The sequence below is a fragment of the Oncorhynchus tshawytscha genome, linkage group LG24 (genome assembly GCF_018296145.1).
Source record: "Oncorhynchus tshawytscha isolate Ot180627B linkage group LG24, Otsh_v2.0, whole genome shotgun sequence".
NCBI lineage: Eukaryota > Metazoa > Chordata > Actinopteri > Salmoniformes > Salmonidae > Oncorhynchus > Oncorhynchus tshawytscha.
In genome coordinates this window covers 29,340,290-29,360,128 of record NC_056452.1, presented here as the reverse complement: position 1 = coordinate 29,360,128, position 19,839 = coordinate 29,340,290, and the positions used below count along the sequence as shown (strand labels likewise).

At 45.1% G+C, this 19,839-nt stretch overlaps 1 protein-coding gene across 1 annotated transcript in view; it reads left to right on the top strand.

Moving 5' to 3' along the window:
* LOC121840715 (zinc finger MIZ domain-containing protein 1-like) overlaps positions 1-19,839 on the top strand; it is a 384,796-nt gene that overhangs the window by 216,757 nt on the left and 148,200 nt on the right. Inside the window, 1 exon segment of the mRNA XM_042305641.1 lies at positions 15,948-16,063. Coding sequence (XP_042161575.1) covers positions 15,995-16,063 — 69 coding nt within the window. The 5' untranslated portion in view covers positions 15,948-15,994.

Genomic DNA, 19,839 nt, shown 5'->3' with positions numbered 1-19,839 from the left:
GATTTGGAGTCACACTCTAAATTAAAGTGAAAAACCACACTACAGGCTGATCTAACTTTGATGTAATGTCCTTAAAACAAGTCAAAATGAGGCTCAGTAGTGTGTGTGGCCTCAAAGTGCCTGTATGACCCCCCTACAGTGCCTGGGCATGCTCCTGATGGGGTGGCGGATGGTCTCCTGAGGGATCTCCTCCCAGACCTGGACTAAAGCATCCGCCAACTCCTGGACAGTCTGTGGTGCAACGTGGCGTTGGTGGATGGAGCGAGACATGATGTTCCAGATGTGCTCAATTGGATTCAGGTCTGGGGAACGGGCGGACAAGTCCATAGCATCAATGCCTTCCTCTTGCAGGAACTGCTGACACACTCCAGCCACATGAGGTCTAGCATTGTCTTGCATTAGAAGGAACCCAGGGCCAACCGCACCAGCATATGGTCTCACAAGGAGTCTGAGGATCTCATCTCGGTACCTAATGGTAGTCAAGCTACCTCTGGCAAGCACATGGAGGGCTGTGCGGCCCCCCAAATAAATGCCACCCCACACCATGACTGACCCACCCCCAAACCGGTCATGCTGGAGGATGTTGCAGGCAGCAGAACGTTCTCCACAGCGTCTCCAGACCCTGTCACGTCTGTCACATGTACTCAGTGTGAACCTGCTTTCATCTGTGAAGAGCACAGGGCACCAGTGGCGAATTTGCCAATCTTAGTGTTTTCTGGCAAATGCCAAACGTGCTGCACGGTGTTGGGCTGTAAGCACAACCCCCACCTGTGGACGTCAGGCCCTCATACCACCCTCATGGAGTCTGTTTCTGACCGTTTGAGCAGACACATGCACATTTGTGGCCTACTGGAGGTCATTTTGCAGGGCTCTGGCAGTGCTCCTCCTGCTCCTCCTTGCACAAAGGTGGAGGTAGCGGTCCTGCTGCTGGGTTGTTGCCCTCTTACGGCCTCCTCCACGTCTCCTGATGTACTGGCATGTCTCCTGGTAGCGCCTCCATGCTCTGGACACTACGCTGACAGACACAGCAAACTTTCTTACCACAGCTTGCATTGATGTGCCATCCTGGATGAGCTGCACTACCTGAGCCACTTGTGTGGGTTGTAGACTCCGTCTCATGCTACCACTAGAGTGAAAGCACTGCCAGCATTCAAAAGTGACCAAAACATCAGCCAGGAAGCATAGGAACTGAGAAGTGGTCTGTGGTCACCACCTGCAGAACCACTCCTTTATTGGGGGTGTCTTGCTAATTGCCTATAATTTCCACCTGTTGTCTATTCCATTTGCACAACAGCATGTGAAATTTATTGTCAATCAGTGTTGCTTCCTAAGTGGACAGTTTGATTTCACAGAAGTGTGATTGACTTGAGTTACATTGTGTTGTTTAAGTGTTCCCTTTATTGTTTTGAGCAGTGTACATATGTGTGAGTCTGAGGGGAATTAGCTAGCTAATCCTCAGTGGAAGGAATCACAATTTAACAAATACTTTATTCACTTTCTCATGATTCAAATGCCAGATCGGGACGATAAAACAACGTCATGTTGGAAAGGTATAGCGAGGCCTCATCTGGCAGTGGACCATGGGAAAAATGGAGAGGAACCCTGATCAATAATGAGATCGTCTTGTCCTCTATATTAGTGCTCCATCCATCTCCTCTCTTCCATTCTCCACTGGCGTTCATGTTGTCTGCGTCACAATTCTTATTCCCTATACATGGTACTAATTTGGACAAGAGCCCTATCAAAAGTAGTACGCTATTTAGGGAATAGGGTGGTATTAGGGATGCAAACATTTGTCTTGTCTCTGTATTACGGCCTTCAATACATGTCTTCAGCTTCCTGAAAGAAATGGGTCTTCTGGTGTGGCGAGGTAGAGGGGTCATCTTGTTGTGGAGGAGTCATCTCGTCTTTTGTGGTTGTAGAGGAGTCATCTCGTCTTTTGTGGTTGTAGAGGGGTCATCTTGTTGTGGAGGAGTCATCTCGTCTTTTGTGGTTGTAGAGGAGTCATCCCGTCTTGTTTTGGTTGTAGAAGAGTCATCTCATCTTGTTGGGCTTGTAGAGGAGTCATCTTGGTGTGGTTGTAGAGGAGTCATCTCATCTTGTTGTGGTTGTAGAGGAGTCATCTCATCTTGTTGTGGTTGTGGATCAGTCATCTCATCTTGTTGTTGTTGTAGAGGAGTCATCTTGTTGTGGTTGTAGAGGAGTCATCTTGTTGTGGTTGTAGAGGAGTCATCTCATCTTGTTGTGGTTGTAGAGGAGTCATCTCATCTTGTTGTGGTTGTAGAGGAGTCATCTCATCTTGTTGTGGTTGTAGAGGAGTCATCTCATCTTGTTGTGGTTGTAGAGGAGTCATCTCATCTTGTTGTGGTTGTAGAGGAGTCATCTCATCTTGTTGTGGTTGTAGAGGAGTCATCTCATCTTGTTGTGGTTGTAGAGGAGTCATATCTTGTTGTGGTTGTAGAGGAGTCATCTCATCTTGTTGTGGTTGTAGAGGAGTCATCTCATCTTGTTGTGGTTGTAGAGGAGTCATCTCATCTTGTTGTGGTTGTAGAGGAGTCATCTCATCTTGTTGTGGTTGTAGAGGAGTCATCTTGTTGTGGTTGTAGAGGAGTCATCTCATCTTGTTGTGGTTGTAGAGGAGTCATCTCATCTTGTTGTGGTTGTAGAGGAGTCATCTTGTTGTGGTTGTAGAGGAGTCATCTCATCTTGTTGTGTTTGTAGAGGAGTCATCTCATCTTGTTGTGGTTGTAGAGGAGTCATCTTGTTGAGGTTGTAGAGGAGTCATCTCATCTTGTTGTGTTTGTAGAGGAGTCATCTTGTTGAGGTTGTAGAGGAGTCATCTTGTTATGTTGACACTAGCTGCAGTAAATTAAGTGCTCTGACCAAGGAGCTTGGTCCAAAATGGAACATGATTGAAGGGCACTAAGTTGCCAAAACATTTCAGTCTATTGGAACGATGGGAGATGGATCTCTGTGAGTTTGGACCCTGCATCTGTTCAGCAGGGCTGAGGTATTGGTGGTTGTAGAATTTGGCTGAATTAGCTTCTCTCTCCCTCTCTCTCCCTTCCCCCTCTCTTTCTCTCTCTCTCTCTTTCTTTCTTTTCTCTCTCTCTCTCTCTCTCTCTCTCTCTCTCTCTGTCTGCCCCCTCTCTCTCTCTCTCTCTCTCTCTCTCTCTCTCCCTTCCCCTCTCTGTCTCTCTCTGTCTCTCTGTCTCTCTCTCTCTTGCTCTCTCTCTCTCTCTCTCTCTCTCTCCCAATTAAATTAAATTCACCAACAACGAGACAGAAAACCCTAATTGACTTACGTGGTGGTGTAGAAGCAAGCTGTGAACCAGGAGGTTGGGTGTTCACATCCCGGGTGAGGACATGTTGTAATAGCCGTTACTGTATAAATGAACACTCACAATGTAATCGTGTATCAAATATGTAAGTTGAAAACACAGTGTGAGTGTCCCTAAACTTGCAAACAGAGCGGTGAATGGATCTGTGGTTTACTAATCAAGTCCTTGATTGGGAAAAGAGAACTGGAACAAAAGGCGGCCAAATGAGGTGTTGGCTTTAGGGATGATCAGTGAGATACACCTGCTGGAGCGCGTGCTACGGGTGGGTGTTGCCATCGTGACCAGTTAACTGAGCTAAGGCGGAGCTTTACCTAGCATGGACTTGTAGATGACCTGGAGCCAGTGGGTCTGGCGACGAATATGTAGCGAGGGCCAGCCGACTAGAGCATACAGGTCACAGTGGTGGGTGGTATAAGGTGCTTTAGTAACAAAACGGATGGCACTGTGATAAACTGCATCCAGTTTGCTGAGTAGAGTATTGGAAGCAATTTTGTAGATGACATCGCCGAAGTCGAGGATCGGTAGGATAGTCAGTTTTACTAGGGTAAGTTTGGCGGCGTGAGTGAAGGAGGCTTTGTTGCGGAATAGAAAGCCGACTCTAGATTTGATTTTAGATTGGAGATGTTTGATATGAGTCTGGAAGGAGAGTTTACAGTCTAGCCAGACATCTAGGTACTTATAGATGTCCACATATTCTAGGTTGGAACCATCCAGGGTGGTGATGCTAGTCGGGCGTGCTGGTGCAGGCAGCGAATGGTTGAAAAGCATGCATTTGGTTTTACTAGCGTTTAGGAACAGATGGAGGCCACGGAAGGAGTGTTGTATGGCATTGAAGCTCGTTTGGAGGTTAGATAGCACAGTGTCCAAGGAAGGGCCGGAAGTATACAGAATGGTGTCGCCTGCGTAGAGGTGGATCAGGGAATCGCCCGCAGCAAGAGCAACATCATTGATATATACAGAGAAAAGAGTCGGCCCGAGAATTGAACCCTGTGGCACCCCCATAGAGACTGCCAGAGGACTGGACAACATGCCCTCCGATTTGACACACTGAACTCTGTCTGCAAAGTAGTTGGTGAACCAGGCAAGGCAGTCATTAGAAAAACCGAGGCTACTGAGTCTGCCGATGAGAATATGGTGATTGACAGAGTCGAAAGCCTTGGCCAGGTCGATTAAGACGGCTGCACAGTACTGTCTTTTATCGATGGCAGTTATGATATCGTTTAGTACCTTGAGTGTGGCTGAGATGCACCCGTGACCGGCTCGGAAACCAGATTGCACAGCGGAGAAGGTACGGTGGGATTCGAGATGGTCAGTGACCTGTTTGTTGACTTGGCTTTCGAAGACCTTAGATAGGCAGGGCAGGATGGATATAGGTCTGTAACAGTTTGGGTCCAGGGTGTCTCCCCCTTTGAAGAGGGGGATGACTGCGGCAGCTTTCCAATCCTTGGGGATCTCAGATGATATGAAAGAGAGGTTGAACAGGCTGGTAATAGGGGTTGCGACAATGGCGGCGGATAGTTTCAGAAATAGAGGTTCCAGATTGTCAAGAACAGCTGATTTGTACGGGTCCAGGTTTTGCAGCTCTTTCAGAACATCTCCTATCTGGATTTGGGTAAACGAGAACCTGGAGAGGCTTGGGCGAGTAGCTGCGGAGGGGGGGGGGCAGAGCTGTTGGCCGAGGTTGGAGTAGCCAGGAGGAAGTAATGTAGTTTTGTTTAGACTGTTGTAATTTGGTTTATTCTGATTGATTGGATGTTCTGGTCCTGAGGCTTCAGTGTGTTAGTAGAACAGGTTAGTGAACTCAGCCCCAGGACCAGCTGGATGAGGGGACTGAGGCTTCAGTGTGTTAGTAGAACAGGCTAGTGAACTCAGCCCCAGGACCAGCTGGATGAGGGCACTGAGGCTTCAGTGTGTTAGTAGAACAGGTTAGTGAACTCAGGACCAGCTGGATGAGGGGACTGAGGCTTCAGTGTGTTAGTAGAACAGGTTAGTGAACTCAGGACCAGCTGGATGAGGGGACTGAGGCTTCAGTGTGTTAGTAGAACAGGTTAGTGAACTCAGCCCCAGGACCAGCTGGATGAGGGCACTGAGGCTTCAGTGTTTTAGTAGAACAGGTTAGGTGTCATTAAGGTGTCCAGTTGAGCTTATTTGTAAACCTCAGTAATTGTAGTGTGTGAAGTACTCTATATATTTAAACCTCAGTATTTGTAGTGTGCAGTACTCTATATATTTAAACCTTAGTAATTGTAGTGTGTACAGTACTCTATATATTTAAACCTCAGTAATTGTAGTGTGTACAGTACTCTATATATTTAAACCTCAGTAATTGTAGTGTGTGAAGTACTCTATATATTTAAACCTCAGTAATTGTAGTGTGTGAAGTACTCTATATATTTAAACCTCAGTAATTGTAGTATGTGAAGTACTCTATATACACTGATTATACAAAACATCATTAAGAACACCTGCTCTTTTTATGACACCGACTGACCAGGTGAATCCAGGTGAAAGATATGATCCCTTATTGATGTCACCTGTTAAATCCACTCCAATCAGTGTAGACGAAGGGGGGGAGACGGGCTAAAGAAGGGTGAACGGGCAAGACAAAATGTTTAAGTTCCAATTGAACGGGGTATGGTAGTATGTGCCAGGTGCACCGGTTTGTGTCAAGAACTGAAAGAGAGAGAGAGAGAGAGGGAGAGAGAGATGGAAAGAGAGAGAGAGAGAGATGAGATGGAGAGAGAGAGAGAGAGAGATGGAAAAGAGAGAGAGAGAGATGGAAAGAGAGAGAGAGAGATGGAAAGAAGAGAGAGAGAGAGATGGAAAGAGAGAGAGAGAGAGAGAGAGAGAGAGAGAGAGATGGAAAAGAGAGAGAGAAAGAGAGATGGAAAGAGAGAGAGAGAGAGAGATGGAAAAGAGAGAGAGAGATGGAAAGAGAGAGAGAGAGAGAGATGGAAAGAGAGAGAGAGAGATGGAAAGAGAGAGAGAGAGAGAGATGGAAAGAGAGAGAGAGAGATGGAAAGAGAGAGAGAGATGGAAAAGAGAGAGAGAGAGAGAGAGAGAGAGAGAGAGAGAGAGAGAGAGATGGAAAGAGAGAGAGAGAAAGAGAGATGGAAAGAGAGAGAGAGAGAGAGATGGAAAGAGAGAGAGAGAAAGAGAGATGGAAAGAGAGAGAGAGAGAGAGATGGAAAGAGAGAGAGAGAGATGAGATGGAAAGAGAGAGAGAGAGAGAGATGGAAAGAGAGAGAGAGAAAGAGAGATGGAAAGAGAGAGAGAGAGAGAGATGGAGAGAGAGAGAGAGAGATGGAAAGAGAGAGAGAGAGAGAGATGGAAAGAGGGAGAGAGATGGAAAGAGAGAGAGAGAGAGAGAGAGAGAAAGAGAGATGGAAAGAGAGAGAGAGAGAGCGATAGAGAGAGAGACAGAGACAGAGACAAAGAGATACAGAGAGTTCATCAATAAGCATGAGGTCAGACAGTCAGTGTTGGGCTGAGTGGGCCTTGTTAGGCAGCAGCAGCGGAGGAGGATTAGTAGAGCTGGTAAAGTCTTAAAGGTACACCTCTCTCTCCCTCCCTCCCTCCACCTCTTGGTGCTATGAGAGGAGCGGACGGTGGTAGGGAGGGAGCCTGGGAGGGTGAGACTGTCAGAGGGGCAGGGAGACACCTGCTGGTGGCTGCCCTGAAGGACACTGTGAGGTTTGAGCTAGCTGGATGGGGCTATGATTGTGTCTCCACAGTGTGGCTCTGTATTCTACTATGGACGGGACGACAAGCTGTGTGTATTTCTGTCTGTCAATGTGCTCTGCTGTGGTGCACAGGACTCTGAGGATGTCATTGTGGATGCAGAGAAAGAAAGGAATGACAACAGTTCTGAGCTGTTAAAGGAAAGACAACAGTTCTGAGCTGTTAAAGGAACGACAACAGTTCTGAGCTGTTACAATGGAAGGAAAGACAACAGTTCTGAGCTGTTACAATGGAAGGAAAGACAACAGTTCTGAGCTGTTAAAGGAAAGACAACAGTTCTGAGCTGTTAAAGGAAAGACAACAGTTCTGAGCTGTTAAAGGAAAGACAACAGTTCTGAGCTGTTAAAGGAAAGACAACAGTTCTGAGCTGTTAAAGGAACGACAACAGTTCTGAGCTGTTAAAGGAAAGACAACAGTTCTGAGCTGTTAAAGGAACGACAACAGTTCTGAGCTGTTAAAGGAAAGACAACAGTTCTGAGCTGTTAAAGGAACGACAACAGTTCTGAGCTGTTAAAGGAAAGACAACAGTTCTGAGCTGTTAAAGGAACGACAACAGTTCTGAGCTGTTAAAGGAATGACAACAGTTCTGAGCTGTTAAAGGAAAGACAACAGTTCTGAGCTGTTAAAGGAAAGACAACAGTTCTGAGCTGTTAAAGGAAAGACAACAGTTCTGAGCTGTTAAAGGAAAAGACAACAGTTCTGAGCTGTTAAAGGAAAGACAACAGTTCTGAGCTGTTAAAGGAACGACAACAGTTCTGAGCTGTTAAAGGAAAGACAACAGTTCTGAGCTGTTAAAGGAAAGACAACAGTTCTGAGCTGTTAAAGGAAAGACAACAGTTCTGAGCTGTTAAAGGAATGACAACAGTTCTGAGCTGTTAAAGGAAAGACAACAGTTCTGAGCTGTTAAAGGAAAGACAACAGTTCTGAGCTGTTAAAGGAAAGACAACAGTTCTGAGCTGTTAAAGGAAAGACAACAGTTCTGAGCTGTTAAAGGAACGACAACAGTTCTGAGCTGTTAAAGGAAAGACAACAGTTCTGAGCTGTTAAAGGAAAGACAACAGTTCTGAGCTGTTAAAGGAAAGACAACAGTTCTGAGCTGTTAAAGGAAAGACAACAGTTCTGAGCTGTTAAAGGAATGACAACAGTTCTGAGCTGTTAAAGGAAAGACAACAGTTCTGAGCTGTTAAAGGAAAGACAACAGTTCTGAGCTGTTAAAGGAAAGACAACAGTTCTGAGCTGTTAAAGGAAAGACAACAGTTCTGAGCTGTTAAAGGAAAGAACAGTTCTGAGCTGTTAAAGGAATGACAACAGTTCTGAGCTGTTAAAGGAAAGACAACAGTTCTGAGCTGATAATGATTGCGTTTACATGCACACAATATTGTAATTATTGTGGCTAGTCAGAGTAATATAATTGTTTGTTTTCAACGTTTACATGTCTTTGCAAGAAGAACAAGTTCCCTAATAATGTGACTTTTACAATATTTTACTGATGAGTACTTTCCAGTTTAGAACTGACATATTCACAGCAACAAGTTGCTGTTTAGTTACTGATAAATACATGTGAACCTCTTCTCCGTTCTGCTCATCACCGTCTCATTCTCTTGCTGAACAGTGGAAGTGCTCCATTATAACACTTCTAGAGAGAGAGGGGGAGAGGGGGAGGGGGAGAGAGAGAGAGAGAGAGACAGAGAGAGAGAGGGGGGAGAGAGGGAGAGAGGAGTGAGAGAGAGAGAGAGAGAGAGGGGGAGCGAGAGAGAGGGGGAGCGAGAGAGAGAGAGAGAGGGGGAGAGAGAGGGGGAGTGAGAGAGAGGGAGAGAGGGAGTGAGAGAGGGAGAGAGAGGGAGAGCGAGAGAGAGAGAGGGTGAGAGAGAGAGAGAGAGAGAGAGGGGGAGAGAGGGGGGGGAGAGAGGGAGAGCGGGAGAGAGAGGGGGAGAGAGAGAAAGAGGGAGGGAAGGAGAAAGAGAGAGAGAGAGAGATAGACAAAAAGAGGGAGAGAAAGAGAGGCAGAGAGATGGAATGAGGTGAGGGAGGGAGAGTGAAAGAAAGAGAGGGAGGGAGGGAGGGGGGGTAGCAGGGAGAAAGAAAGAAAGAGAGACAGAGAGAGAGGGAGTGCTGCTCCAGTAGGTAGCCGTTTAAAGCTCTTGATCTGTCTAGTGGACTAGATTACCAGCCTGCAGTTAAATCCCTGGGAGCCCCTAAGTGAGCATTATCAGTATGGTGCAGTACACTTTCCTCTCTATTCCTCCTGTCTATTCCTCCTCTCTCCTCTCTATTCCTCCTGTCTATTCCTCCTCTCTATTCCTCCTCTCTCCTCTCTAGTCCTCCTCTCTATTCCTCCTATCTCCTCTCTATTCCCCCTCTCTATTCCTCCTCTCTCCTCTCTCCTCTCTATTCCTCTTATCTCCTCTCTATTCCTCCTCTCTCCTCTCTATTCCTCCTCTCTATTCCTCCTCTATTCCTCCTCTCTCCTCTCTATTCCTCTTATCCTCTCTACCCTATTCCTCTCCTCTATATTCATCCTCTCATCTCCTCTCTATTCCTCAACTGCTCTCTATTTTTCCTCACATCTTCTCCTCTATATTACTCTTCTATATTCCTCCGCTCATCTCCTCTCTATTCCTCCTCTCCTCTCTATTCCTCCTCTCCTCTATTCCTTCCTATTCTAGTGTAAAATAAAGAAATGTAGCGTGACAGCCAGGGAGAGATGAACCAGAGAGATGAAAGAGATGGAAGGAGGAGAAAGACGGAGAGAGATGAAAGAGAGGGATGGAGGAGGAAAACAGAGAGAGAGAGAGATAGAGAGAAAAGGAGGGAAGGAGAAGGAAGACGGAGAGAGATGAGAGAGAGAGAAAGAGAGGGATGGAGGAGGAAGATGGAAAGAGAAAGAGAGGGATGGAGGAGGAAGACGGAGAGAGAGAAGAGAGAGGGATGGAGGAGGAAGACGGAGAGAGGAAGGGATGGAGGAGGAAGGAGAGAGAGAGGGATGGAGGAGGAAGATGAAAGAGGGATGGAGGTGGAAGACGGAGAGAGAGAGAGAGAGAGGGATGGAGAGGGATGGAGAGAGAGATGGAGAGGAGGATGGGAAGGAAGAGGAGAGAGAGAGAGGGATGGAGGAGGAAGATGAAAAGAGAAAGAGGGATGGAGGAGGAAGACGAGAGAGAGAGAGGGATGGAGGAGGAAGAGAGAGAGAGAGAGGGATGGAGGAGGAAGACGGAGAGAGAGAGAGGGATGGAGGAGGAAGACGGAGAGAGAGAGAGAGGGATGGAGGAGGAAGAGAGAGAGAGAGAGGGATGGAGGAGGAAGACGGAAGACAGAGAGAGAGAGAGGGATGGAGAGAGAGAGAGGAGAGAGAGGGAGGGATGGAGGAAGACGGAGAGAGAGAGAGAGGGATGGAGGAGGAAGACAGAGAGAGAGAGAGGGATGGAGGAGGAAGACGGAGAGAGAGAGAGGGATCGAGGAGGAAGACGGAGAGAGAGAGAGAGGGATGGAGGAGGAAGATGGGGAGAGAGAGAGAGAGAAAAGGAGGGATGTTGACACTGGTCTACTACCAGGTCATGTGTCTTCTCAGTCATGATGACACTGGTCTACTACCATGTCATGTGTCTTCTCAGTCATGATGACACTGGTCTACTACCATGTCATGTGTCTTCTCAGTCATGATGACACTGGTCTACTACCATGTCATGTGTCTTCTCAGTCATGTTGACACTGGTCCACTACCAGGTCATGTGTCTTCTCAGTCATGTTGACACTGGTCTACTACCAGGTCATGTGTCTTCTCAGTCATGTTGACACTGGTCTACTACCAGGTCATGTGTCTTCTCAGTCATGCTGACACTGGTCCACTACCAGGTCACGTGTCTTCTCAGTCATGTTGACACCAACATATCTTTCTCCTTGTCTGATTGGCTGCTATATTGATGTTCAGAATACCTTTATTTAACCAGGCAAGTCAGTTAAGAACAAATTACTATTTTCAATGACAGCCTAGGAACAGTGGGTTAAAACTTCTTAAGGATGACGCAGAATGCTGTTCCCATGCAGGAACAACACTCAGCGGATTTCAGAGCGCCACCTATAGTTTTTGATAAAACTCATAATTTCATTAAACTTTCATTAAAATACACATTCAAGGTAGTGAATTAAAGCTACACTCGTTGTGAATCTATCCACCAAGTCAGATTTGTAAAATGCTTTTCGGCGAAAGCATGAGAAGCTATTATCTGATAGCATGTACCCCCAAAATACTGCAACGTCACCTAACACGACAGATTTTGCGGTAGCCGGCGCTACCCAAAACGCAGAAATAAAATATAAAACATTCATTACCTTTGACGAGCTTCTTTCTTGGCACTCCTAGATGTCCCATAAACATTTATTTGGGTCTTTTTTCGATTAAATCGGTCCATATATAGCCTAGATATCGATCTATGAAGACTGTGTAATCAAGGAAAAAACTGAGTTTGATAACGCAACGTCATTTTTAAAAATTAAAAAAGTCGACGATAAACTTTCACAAAACACTTCGAAATACTTTTGTAATGCAACTTTAGGTATTAGTACACGTTAATAAGCGATAAAATTCATCAGGAGGCGATGTAAATTCTATAGGTGTCCGTCTGGAAAAAATGCCCGGAGAAATCTCAACCAAAACATCCTGTTGGAGGCCGGAGGGAATCGGTTCCCTTGGGTCGGTTTGACCAAGAATCAAAGCCTAAGCAAATGACAAGACTCTAGACATCGGGTGGAAGCTGTAGGTACTGCAACCTCGGCCTCATTTAATCCGGTTCACCTTTAACAATTCCTGGAAGTGGCGCATGGATATTTATTTCCATTTTCAGTGATCAGATTTTCCTGCACTTTTCGATGAAACAGACGTTCTGTTATAGTCACACCTGTAATTTAACCAGTTTTAGAAACATCTGAGTGTTTTCTATCCACACATACTAATCATATGCATATACTATATTCCTGGCATGAGTAGCAGGGCGCTGAAATGTTGCGCGATTTTTAACAAAAAGCTGCGAAAATTCGCAGCCTCCCTAACAGGTTTTAACTGCCTGTTCAAGGGCAGAACTACAGCTCGGGGATTCGAGCCAGCAACCTTTGTTAAGGGCACAATGCTCTAACAAATTGGTTCATTTGCAATCAGAATATTAAAAACATATATATTATCTATTGATTAAACGAGTAGCTCTGGTGGAAACACTCTTCCTCACCTCAAACTGTCTGAGTTCGTTGGAGCACCGGGTCACCTCATATCATAATATGGTAATAGCCACACCACAACAACCATTTCTAAACATTATTAAGGACCAAAAAACTAAGTCAAGACAATTTTTATAGGGAAAAAGTGAGAAGGATATTATATTGTGTCTCAAACAACATAACAGTTGGAGCCTTATACTGAGTGGACAAAACATTAGGAACACCTGCTCTTTCCATGACATAGACGGACCAGGTGAATCCAGGTGAAATATATAATCCCTTATTGATGCCACCTGTTAAATCCACTTCAATCAGTGTAGATGAAGGGGAGGAGACGGGTTCAAGAAGGATTTTTAAGAGGATTGACACGATTGCGTGCCATTCAGAGGGCAAGACAAAATATTGAAGTGCCTTTTGAACGGGGGTATGGCAGTAGGTGCCTGGCGCACCGGTTTGTGTCAAGAACTGCAACGCTGCTGGGTTTTAGACACTCAACTCTTTACCGTGTTTATCAAGAATGGTCCACCACCCAAAGGACATCCAGCCAACTTGACATGGGACATGGGAACGCTTTCCACACGTCCTAGAGCCCCGACAAAATGAGTGTAAAAGGCGGGTTGGTGCAACTTCATGTCAGGAAGGTGTTCCTAATTATCTGTGTACTCAAGTATAATTTCGCCAAAGAAAATGTCTCAGAATGAAACTAAACACTTGTAAACTGCTTTAAAACTTCTCAAAAGTTTTGAACTGGCCATTACCAAGAAAGCCCAGTGTCTTCCATATACATAACATATACATAAGGTAACAGCAATAAGGTATTTATTTAACAGGCCTTCTTATAACCTGTCTTCAACTAAATACATGGCAAAAAATATATAAATAAAATAAGTAACTATTCAAAAATATCACATTTAATTTAACCAATGACAATTTCTCAAACAGAATGTGAAACAAAACTATTTTTTTTTTGTATATTGAAAGAACTGGTTTGGCTCCTCACTCTCTCACTCTCTCACTCTCTCACTCACTCACTCTCTCACACTCTCACTCTCTCACTCTCTCACTCTCTCACTCTCTCACTCTCTCACACTCTCACTCTCTCACTCTCTCACTCTCTCACTCTCTCACTCTCTCACACTCTCACTCTCTCACTCTCTCACACTCTCACACTCTCACTCTCTCACTCTCACTCTCTCACTCTCTCACTCTCACGCTCACTCTCTCACTCTCTCACACTCTCACTCTCTCACTCTCACGCTCATTCTCTCACTCTCTCACACTCTCACTCTCTCACTCTCTCACTCTCTCACACTCTCACTCTCTCACTCTCTCACACTCTCACTCTCTCACTCTCTAACACTCTCACTCTCTCACTCTCTCACTCTCACTCTCTCACTCTCTCACACTCTCACTCTCTCTCTCTCTCACCTCTCACTCTCTCACTCTCTCACTCTCTCACTCTCTCACACTCTCACTCTCTCACTCTCTCACTCTCTCACGCTCTCTCTCTCTCACTCACTCTTTCACTCTCTCACACTCTCATTCTCTCTCTCACTCTCTCACTCTCTCACTCTCACTCTCTCACTCTCTCACTCTCTCACTCTCTCACTCTCTATCTCTCTCTCGCTCTCTCTCTCACTCTCACTCTCACACTCTCACTCTCTCACTCTCTCACTCTCTCACACTCACTCTCTCTCTCGCTCACTCTTTCACTCTCTCACACTCTCATTCTCTCACTCTCACTCTCTCACTCTCTCACTCTCTAACACTCTCACTCTCTCACTCTCTCACACTCTCACTCTCTCTCTCTCTCTCTCTCACTCTCTCACTCTCTCACACTCTCACTCTCTCACTCTCTCACTCTCTCACACTCACTCTCTCACTCTCTCACACTCTCACTCTCTCACTCACTCTCTCACTCTCTCACACTCACTCTCTCGCTCTCTCTCTCTCACTCTCTCACTCTCTCACTCTCTCACTCTCTCACTCTCTCACTCTCTCACACTCTCACTCTCTCACTCTCTCTCTCTCTCTCTCTCTCACTCTCTCACTCTCTCACACTCTCACTCTCTCACTCTCTCACTCTCTCACTCTCTCACTCTCTCACACTCTCACTCTCTCTCTCTCACTCTCTCACACTCTCACTCTCTCACTCTCTCACTCTCTCACGCTCTCTCTCTCTCGCTCACTCTTTCACTCTCTCATTCTCTCACTCTCACTCTCTCACTCTCTCACTCTCACTCTCTCACTCTCACTCTCTCACTCTCTCACTCTCTCACACTCTCACTCTCTATCTCTCTCTCGCTCTCTCTCTCACTCTCACTCTCTCACTCTCACTCTCTCACACTCGCACTCTCTCACTCTCTCACTCTCTCACACTCACTCTCTCACTCTCTCACACTCTCACTCTCTCACTCTCTCACTCTCTCACACTCACTCTCTCACTCTCTCACACTCTCACTCTCTCACTCTCTAACACTCTCACTCTCTCACTCTCTCACACTCTCACTCTCTCGCTCTCTCTCTCTCTCTCTCTCTCTCTCTCTCACTCTCTCACTCTCTCACTCTCTCACACTCTCACTCTCTCACTCTCTCACTCGTTCTCCTCAGTAACATGTAAGGCAGTGGTGTTGAAGAGTGAAATGATATGCAGCCCCCGGATGATTTGACCAGCTACAATTTTATTTATTGGTTTTTAATTATTTTTATCAGCCAAAAGCCAGCAGTTACTAGCTAATGGAAACTCTGGTGTGTGTGTGTGTGTTTGCACAACACTGTCTCAGTTCAGAGGCCTCTCTTCTTCCAGTGTCACTGTGGTTGTGTGTCAGTCAGACAGCCAGTCAGACAGCCAGACAGACAGTCAGTCAGACAGACAGTCAGACAGTCAGTCAGTCAGTCAGTCAGTCAGACAGCCAGTCAGACAGACAGTCAGTCAGACAGCCAATCAGTCAGACAGTCAGACACTCAGCCAGCCAGCCAGTTAGTCAGACAGACAGACAGTCAGTCAGTCAGTCAGACAGTATGAGAGGCCACCGCCAGGGCTTGTTGAGAGTGTCACTGTGACTGAGAGGAATGCTGTCAAATCAATAGCTCTACATCTCTCCTTCCACGCACCTGCCAGATGCCTCCTAACACACACTACTCACAGAGGCACAGACACACACACACACAGACATACACACTGCAATATCCTGTTTTTTCTCGCCCAGAGATCCCTAGTTTAATGTCTTTGTCTCTCTCTCTCTTCTCGTCCAGAGGTCACTAGTTTAATGTCTTTGTCTCTCTCTCTCTTCTCGTCCAGAGGTCACTAGTTTAATGTCTTTGTCTCTCTCTCTCTTCTCATCCAGAGGTCACTAGTTTAATGTCTTTGTCTCTCTCTCTCTTCTCGTCCAGAGGTCACTAGTTTAATGTCTTTGTCTCTCTCTCTTCTCTTCCAGAGGTCACTAGTTTAATGTCTTTGTCTCTCTCTCTTCTCTTCCAGAGGTCACTAGTTTAATGTCCTTGTCTCTCTCTCTTCTCTTCCAGAGGTCACTAGTTTAATGTCTTTGTCTCTCTCTCTTCTCTTCCAGAGGTCACTAGTTTAATGTCCTTGTCTCTCTCTCTTCTCTTCCAGAGGTCACTAGTTTAATGTCCTTGTCTCTCTCTCTTCTCTTCCAGAGGTCACTAGTTTAATGGCTGGAAGGTAGAGGTCAAAGAGGGACATAATGACCTCCATTCCGTCGATGGACAGGCACATACAGCAGACCAACGACCGTCTGTTATGTATCAAACAGGTGAGTTTCCACTTGTTTCCAACATGGTCCCTGACTGACGCACGTCAAACAGCAGAGAGCAACATTAACGCATCTGTATTTAATTTGGTCAAAGAAAATTCACTAACTAGTGTTTATAAATAGTTACAGCAGCATTTCCCAGACTGGATCCTGGGGACCACAAAGGGGATGGTTCTCAGGCTTTCGCCTGCAACATCAGTTCTGTTATACTCACAGACAATACTTGTACAGTTTTGGAAACGTTAGAGTGTTTTCTATCCAAAACTGTCAATTATATACATATTCTAGCATCTTGTCCTGACAAAATATCCCGTTTACTACGGGAAAGTTTTTTTTCCAAAAATGAAAATACTGCCCCCTAGCCACAATTTAAAGAAGGAATGAGATTCCACAAATTAACTTTTAACAAGGTACACCTGTTAATTAAAATGTATTCCAGTTGACTACCTCATGAAGCTGGTTGAGAGAATGCCAAGAGTGTGCAAAGCTGTTTCAAAATAGTTGCGTTTATACTCTTAGTTTTATAAAAATAAAAAATAAATCACCCTTTTTCTCCCCAATTTCATGGTATCCATTTGGTAGTTACAGTCTTGTCTCATCGCTGTTACGGACTCAGGAGAGGCGAAGGTCGAGAGCCGTGTGTCCACCGAAACACAACCCAGCCAAGCCACACTGCTTCTTGCCTGCTTAACCCGGAAGCCAGCCGCACCAATGTGTCGGAGAAAGAACCGTACACCTGGTGAACGTGTCAGCGTGCACTGCACCCGGCCAACCACAGGAGTCGCTAGAGAGCGATGAGACAAGAACGTCCCTACTGGCCAAACCCTCCCCTAACCTGGACGACGCTGGGCCAATTGTGCGCCGCCCCATGGGTCTCCCGGTCGCGGACGGCTGCGACAGAACCTGGAATCTCACAGCACTGCGCCACTAGGGAAGCTGTGCGTTTGTTTTTGTTCAGTGTCATTTAACAGAAGAGCAGAAAATCCCCAAATCCAGACAAATCAAAGCTGATACAGACCCAAGATATAATCGGCGTCAAAAGTGCTTCCACAAAGTATTGACTCAGGGGTGTGAATACTTATGTAAATGAGATATCTCTTGATTTCAATTTCAAATTCAGAAAACAAGTTTTCACATTGTCATTATGGGGTATTCTCATCATGTGTACTTTCATCATAATTTATTTAATCTGTAGCCTAATAAACGACATGTTTTCCAGAGTGACTCCAACTTTACTTCCATATGATGTCTATTATATAAATTTTTTAACATTTAAAAAATTCCATCGTACATTTTACACACTCAAAAAGATCCCACCGTGTCAAACAAACAAATTATCCGTCTGCATTTATAAAAACGTACCGGAACTTCCTGTTTCCATCAAGCTGTCGTGATTTTTTTGTTTTTACAGACTTTACTCACATAAAAGCTATGGATGGAAATGTGGCTGAATCAGTCAATCAATTAGTCAGCTTACATTTTTTTTTAGATTAAGCAGGTTAGCCTAGCAAGCTATCTAAACGTGTAGTAATCATTTGTTTACATTAGCAGGTTAGCAGGTTAGCCTAGCAAGCTATCTAAACATGTAGTAATATTTTTTTTACATTAGCAGGTTAACCTAGCAATCTATCTAAACGTGTAGTAATTTTTTTTTTTACATTAGCAGGTTAGCCTAGCAAGCTATCTAAACATGTAGTAATCATTTTTTTACATTAGCAAGTTAGCCTAGAAAGCTATCTAAACGTGTAGTAATCATGGCTGAATACCAACCTGGCAGGCCACGTGCTCAGGGGCCTCGAACCTCACTCAGATATCATAAGTCATGGCAAATTGAGTAGAATTTCAGGAAATGTGGTTTAAAATGTAAAAAAATATATTCCTACCACCACATGGTAAAATGGGTAGAATTGCATTAAACTTGCTTTAAAACAGCAACATTTTATTTAAATTCTGTAGAATTGGCCATCAAGAGGACCACCCACACCTAACCAAATCTAATTGGTCAATACATAGGGAATACACACACACACACACACACACAGAGAGAGAGAGAGACTAGCACAACAGTGGTGGTCGGTGTCATTACAGATGAGGGAGCGCAGCCTTATTTCTATTACAGCATATTGGATAACTGTCATTCATATTCCATTCACCCAGTTCAATGTAACATCGATAGGTTTAGCCAACTACATGATACTCTAATGTTCCCTTTATCCATCATGAGGTTGCTACACACTATTAATGAACATTTACAACGTAGGTGCACAAATCGAGAGACTTGTACACTCTTACCTGCATCTAGCTGATCTAGGGTGTAGTCATTAGTCCAGTCTTACCTGCATCTAGCTGATCTAGGGTGTAGTCATTAGTCCAGTCTTACCTGCATCTAGCTGATCTAGGGTGTAATCATTAGTCCAACAGTATCCCCTCTTACCTGCATCTAGCTGATCTAGGGTGTAGTCATTAGTCCAGTCTTACCTGCATCTAGCTGATCTAGGGTGTAGTCATTAGTCCAGTCTTACCTGCATCTAGCTGATCTAGGGTGTAATCATTAGTCCAACAGTATCCCCTCTTACCTGCATCTAGCTGATCTAGGGTGTAGTCATTAGTCCAGTCTTACCTGCATCTAGCTGATCTAGGGTGTAGTCATTAGTCCAGTCTTACCTGCATCTAGCTGATCTAGGGTGTAGTCATTAGTCCAGTCTTACCTGCATCTAGCTGATCTAGGGTGTAATCATTAGTCCAACAGTATCCCCTCTTACCTGCATCTAGCTGATCTAGGGTGTAGTCATTAGTCCAGTCTTACCTGCATCTAGCTGATCTAGGGTGTAGTCATTAGTCCAACAGTATCACCTCTTACCTGCATCTAGCTGATCTAGGGTGTAATCATTAGTCCAGTCTTACCTGCATCTAGCTGATCTAGGGTGTAGTCATTAGTCCAACAGTATCACCTCTTACCTGCATCTAGCTGATCTAGGGTGTAGTCATTAGTCCAGTCTTACCTGCATCTAGCTGATCTAGGGTGTAGTCATTAGTCCAACAGTATCACCTCTTACCTGCATCTAGCTGATCTAGGGTGTAATCATTAGTCCAGTCTTACCTGCATCTAGCTGATCTAGGGTGTAGTCATTAGTCCAACAGTATCACCTCTTACCTGCATCTAGCTGATCTAGGGTGTAATCATTAGTCCAGTCTTACCTGCATCTAGCTGATCTAGGGTGTAGTCATTAGTCCAACAGTATCACCTCTTACCTGCATCTAGCTGATCTAGGGTGTAGTCATTAGTCCAACAGTATCCCCTCTTACCTGTATCTAGCTGATCTAGGGTGTAATCATTAGTCCAACAGTATCACCTCTTGCCTGCATCTAGCTGATCTAGGGTGTAATCATTAGTCCAGTCTTACCTGCATCTAGCTGATCTAGGGTGTAGTCATTAGTCCAACAGTATCACCTCTTACCTGCATCTAGCTGATCTAGGGTGTAGTCATTAGCCCAACAGTATCACCTCTTACCTGTATCTAGCTGATCTAGGGTGTAGTCATTAGTTCAACAGTATCACCTCTTGCCTGCATCTAGCTGATCTAGGGTGTAGTCATTAGTCAACAGTCTTACCTGCATCTAGCTGATCTAGGGTGTAATCATTAGTCCAACAGTATCACCTCTTGCCTGCATCTAGCTGATCTAGGGTGTAGTCATTAGTCCAACAGTATCACCTCTTACCTGCATCTAGCTGATCTAGGGTGTAGTCATTAGTCCAGTCTTACCTGCATCTAGCT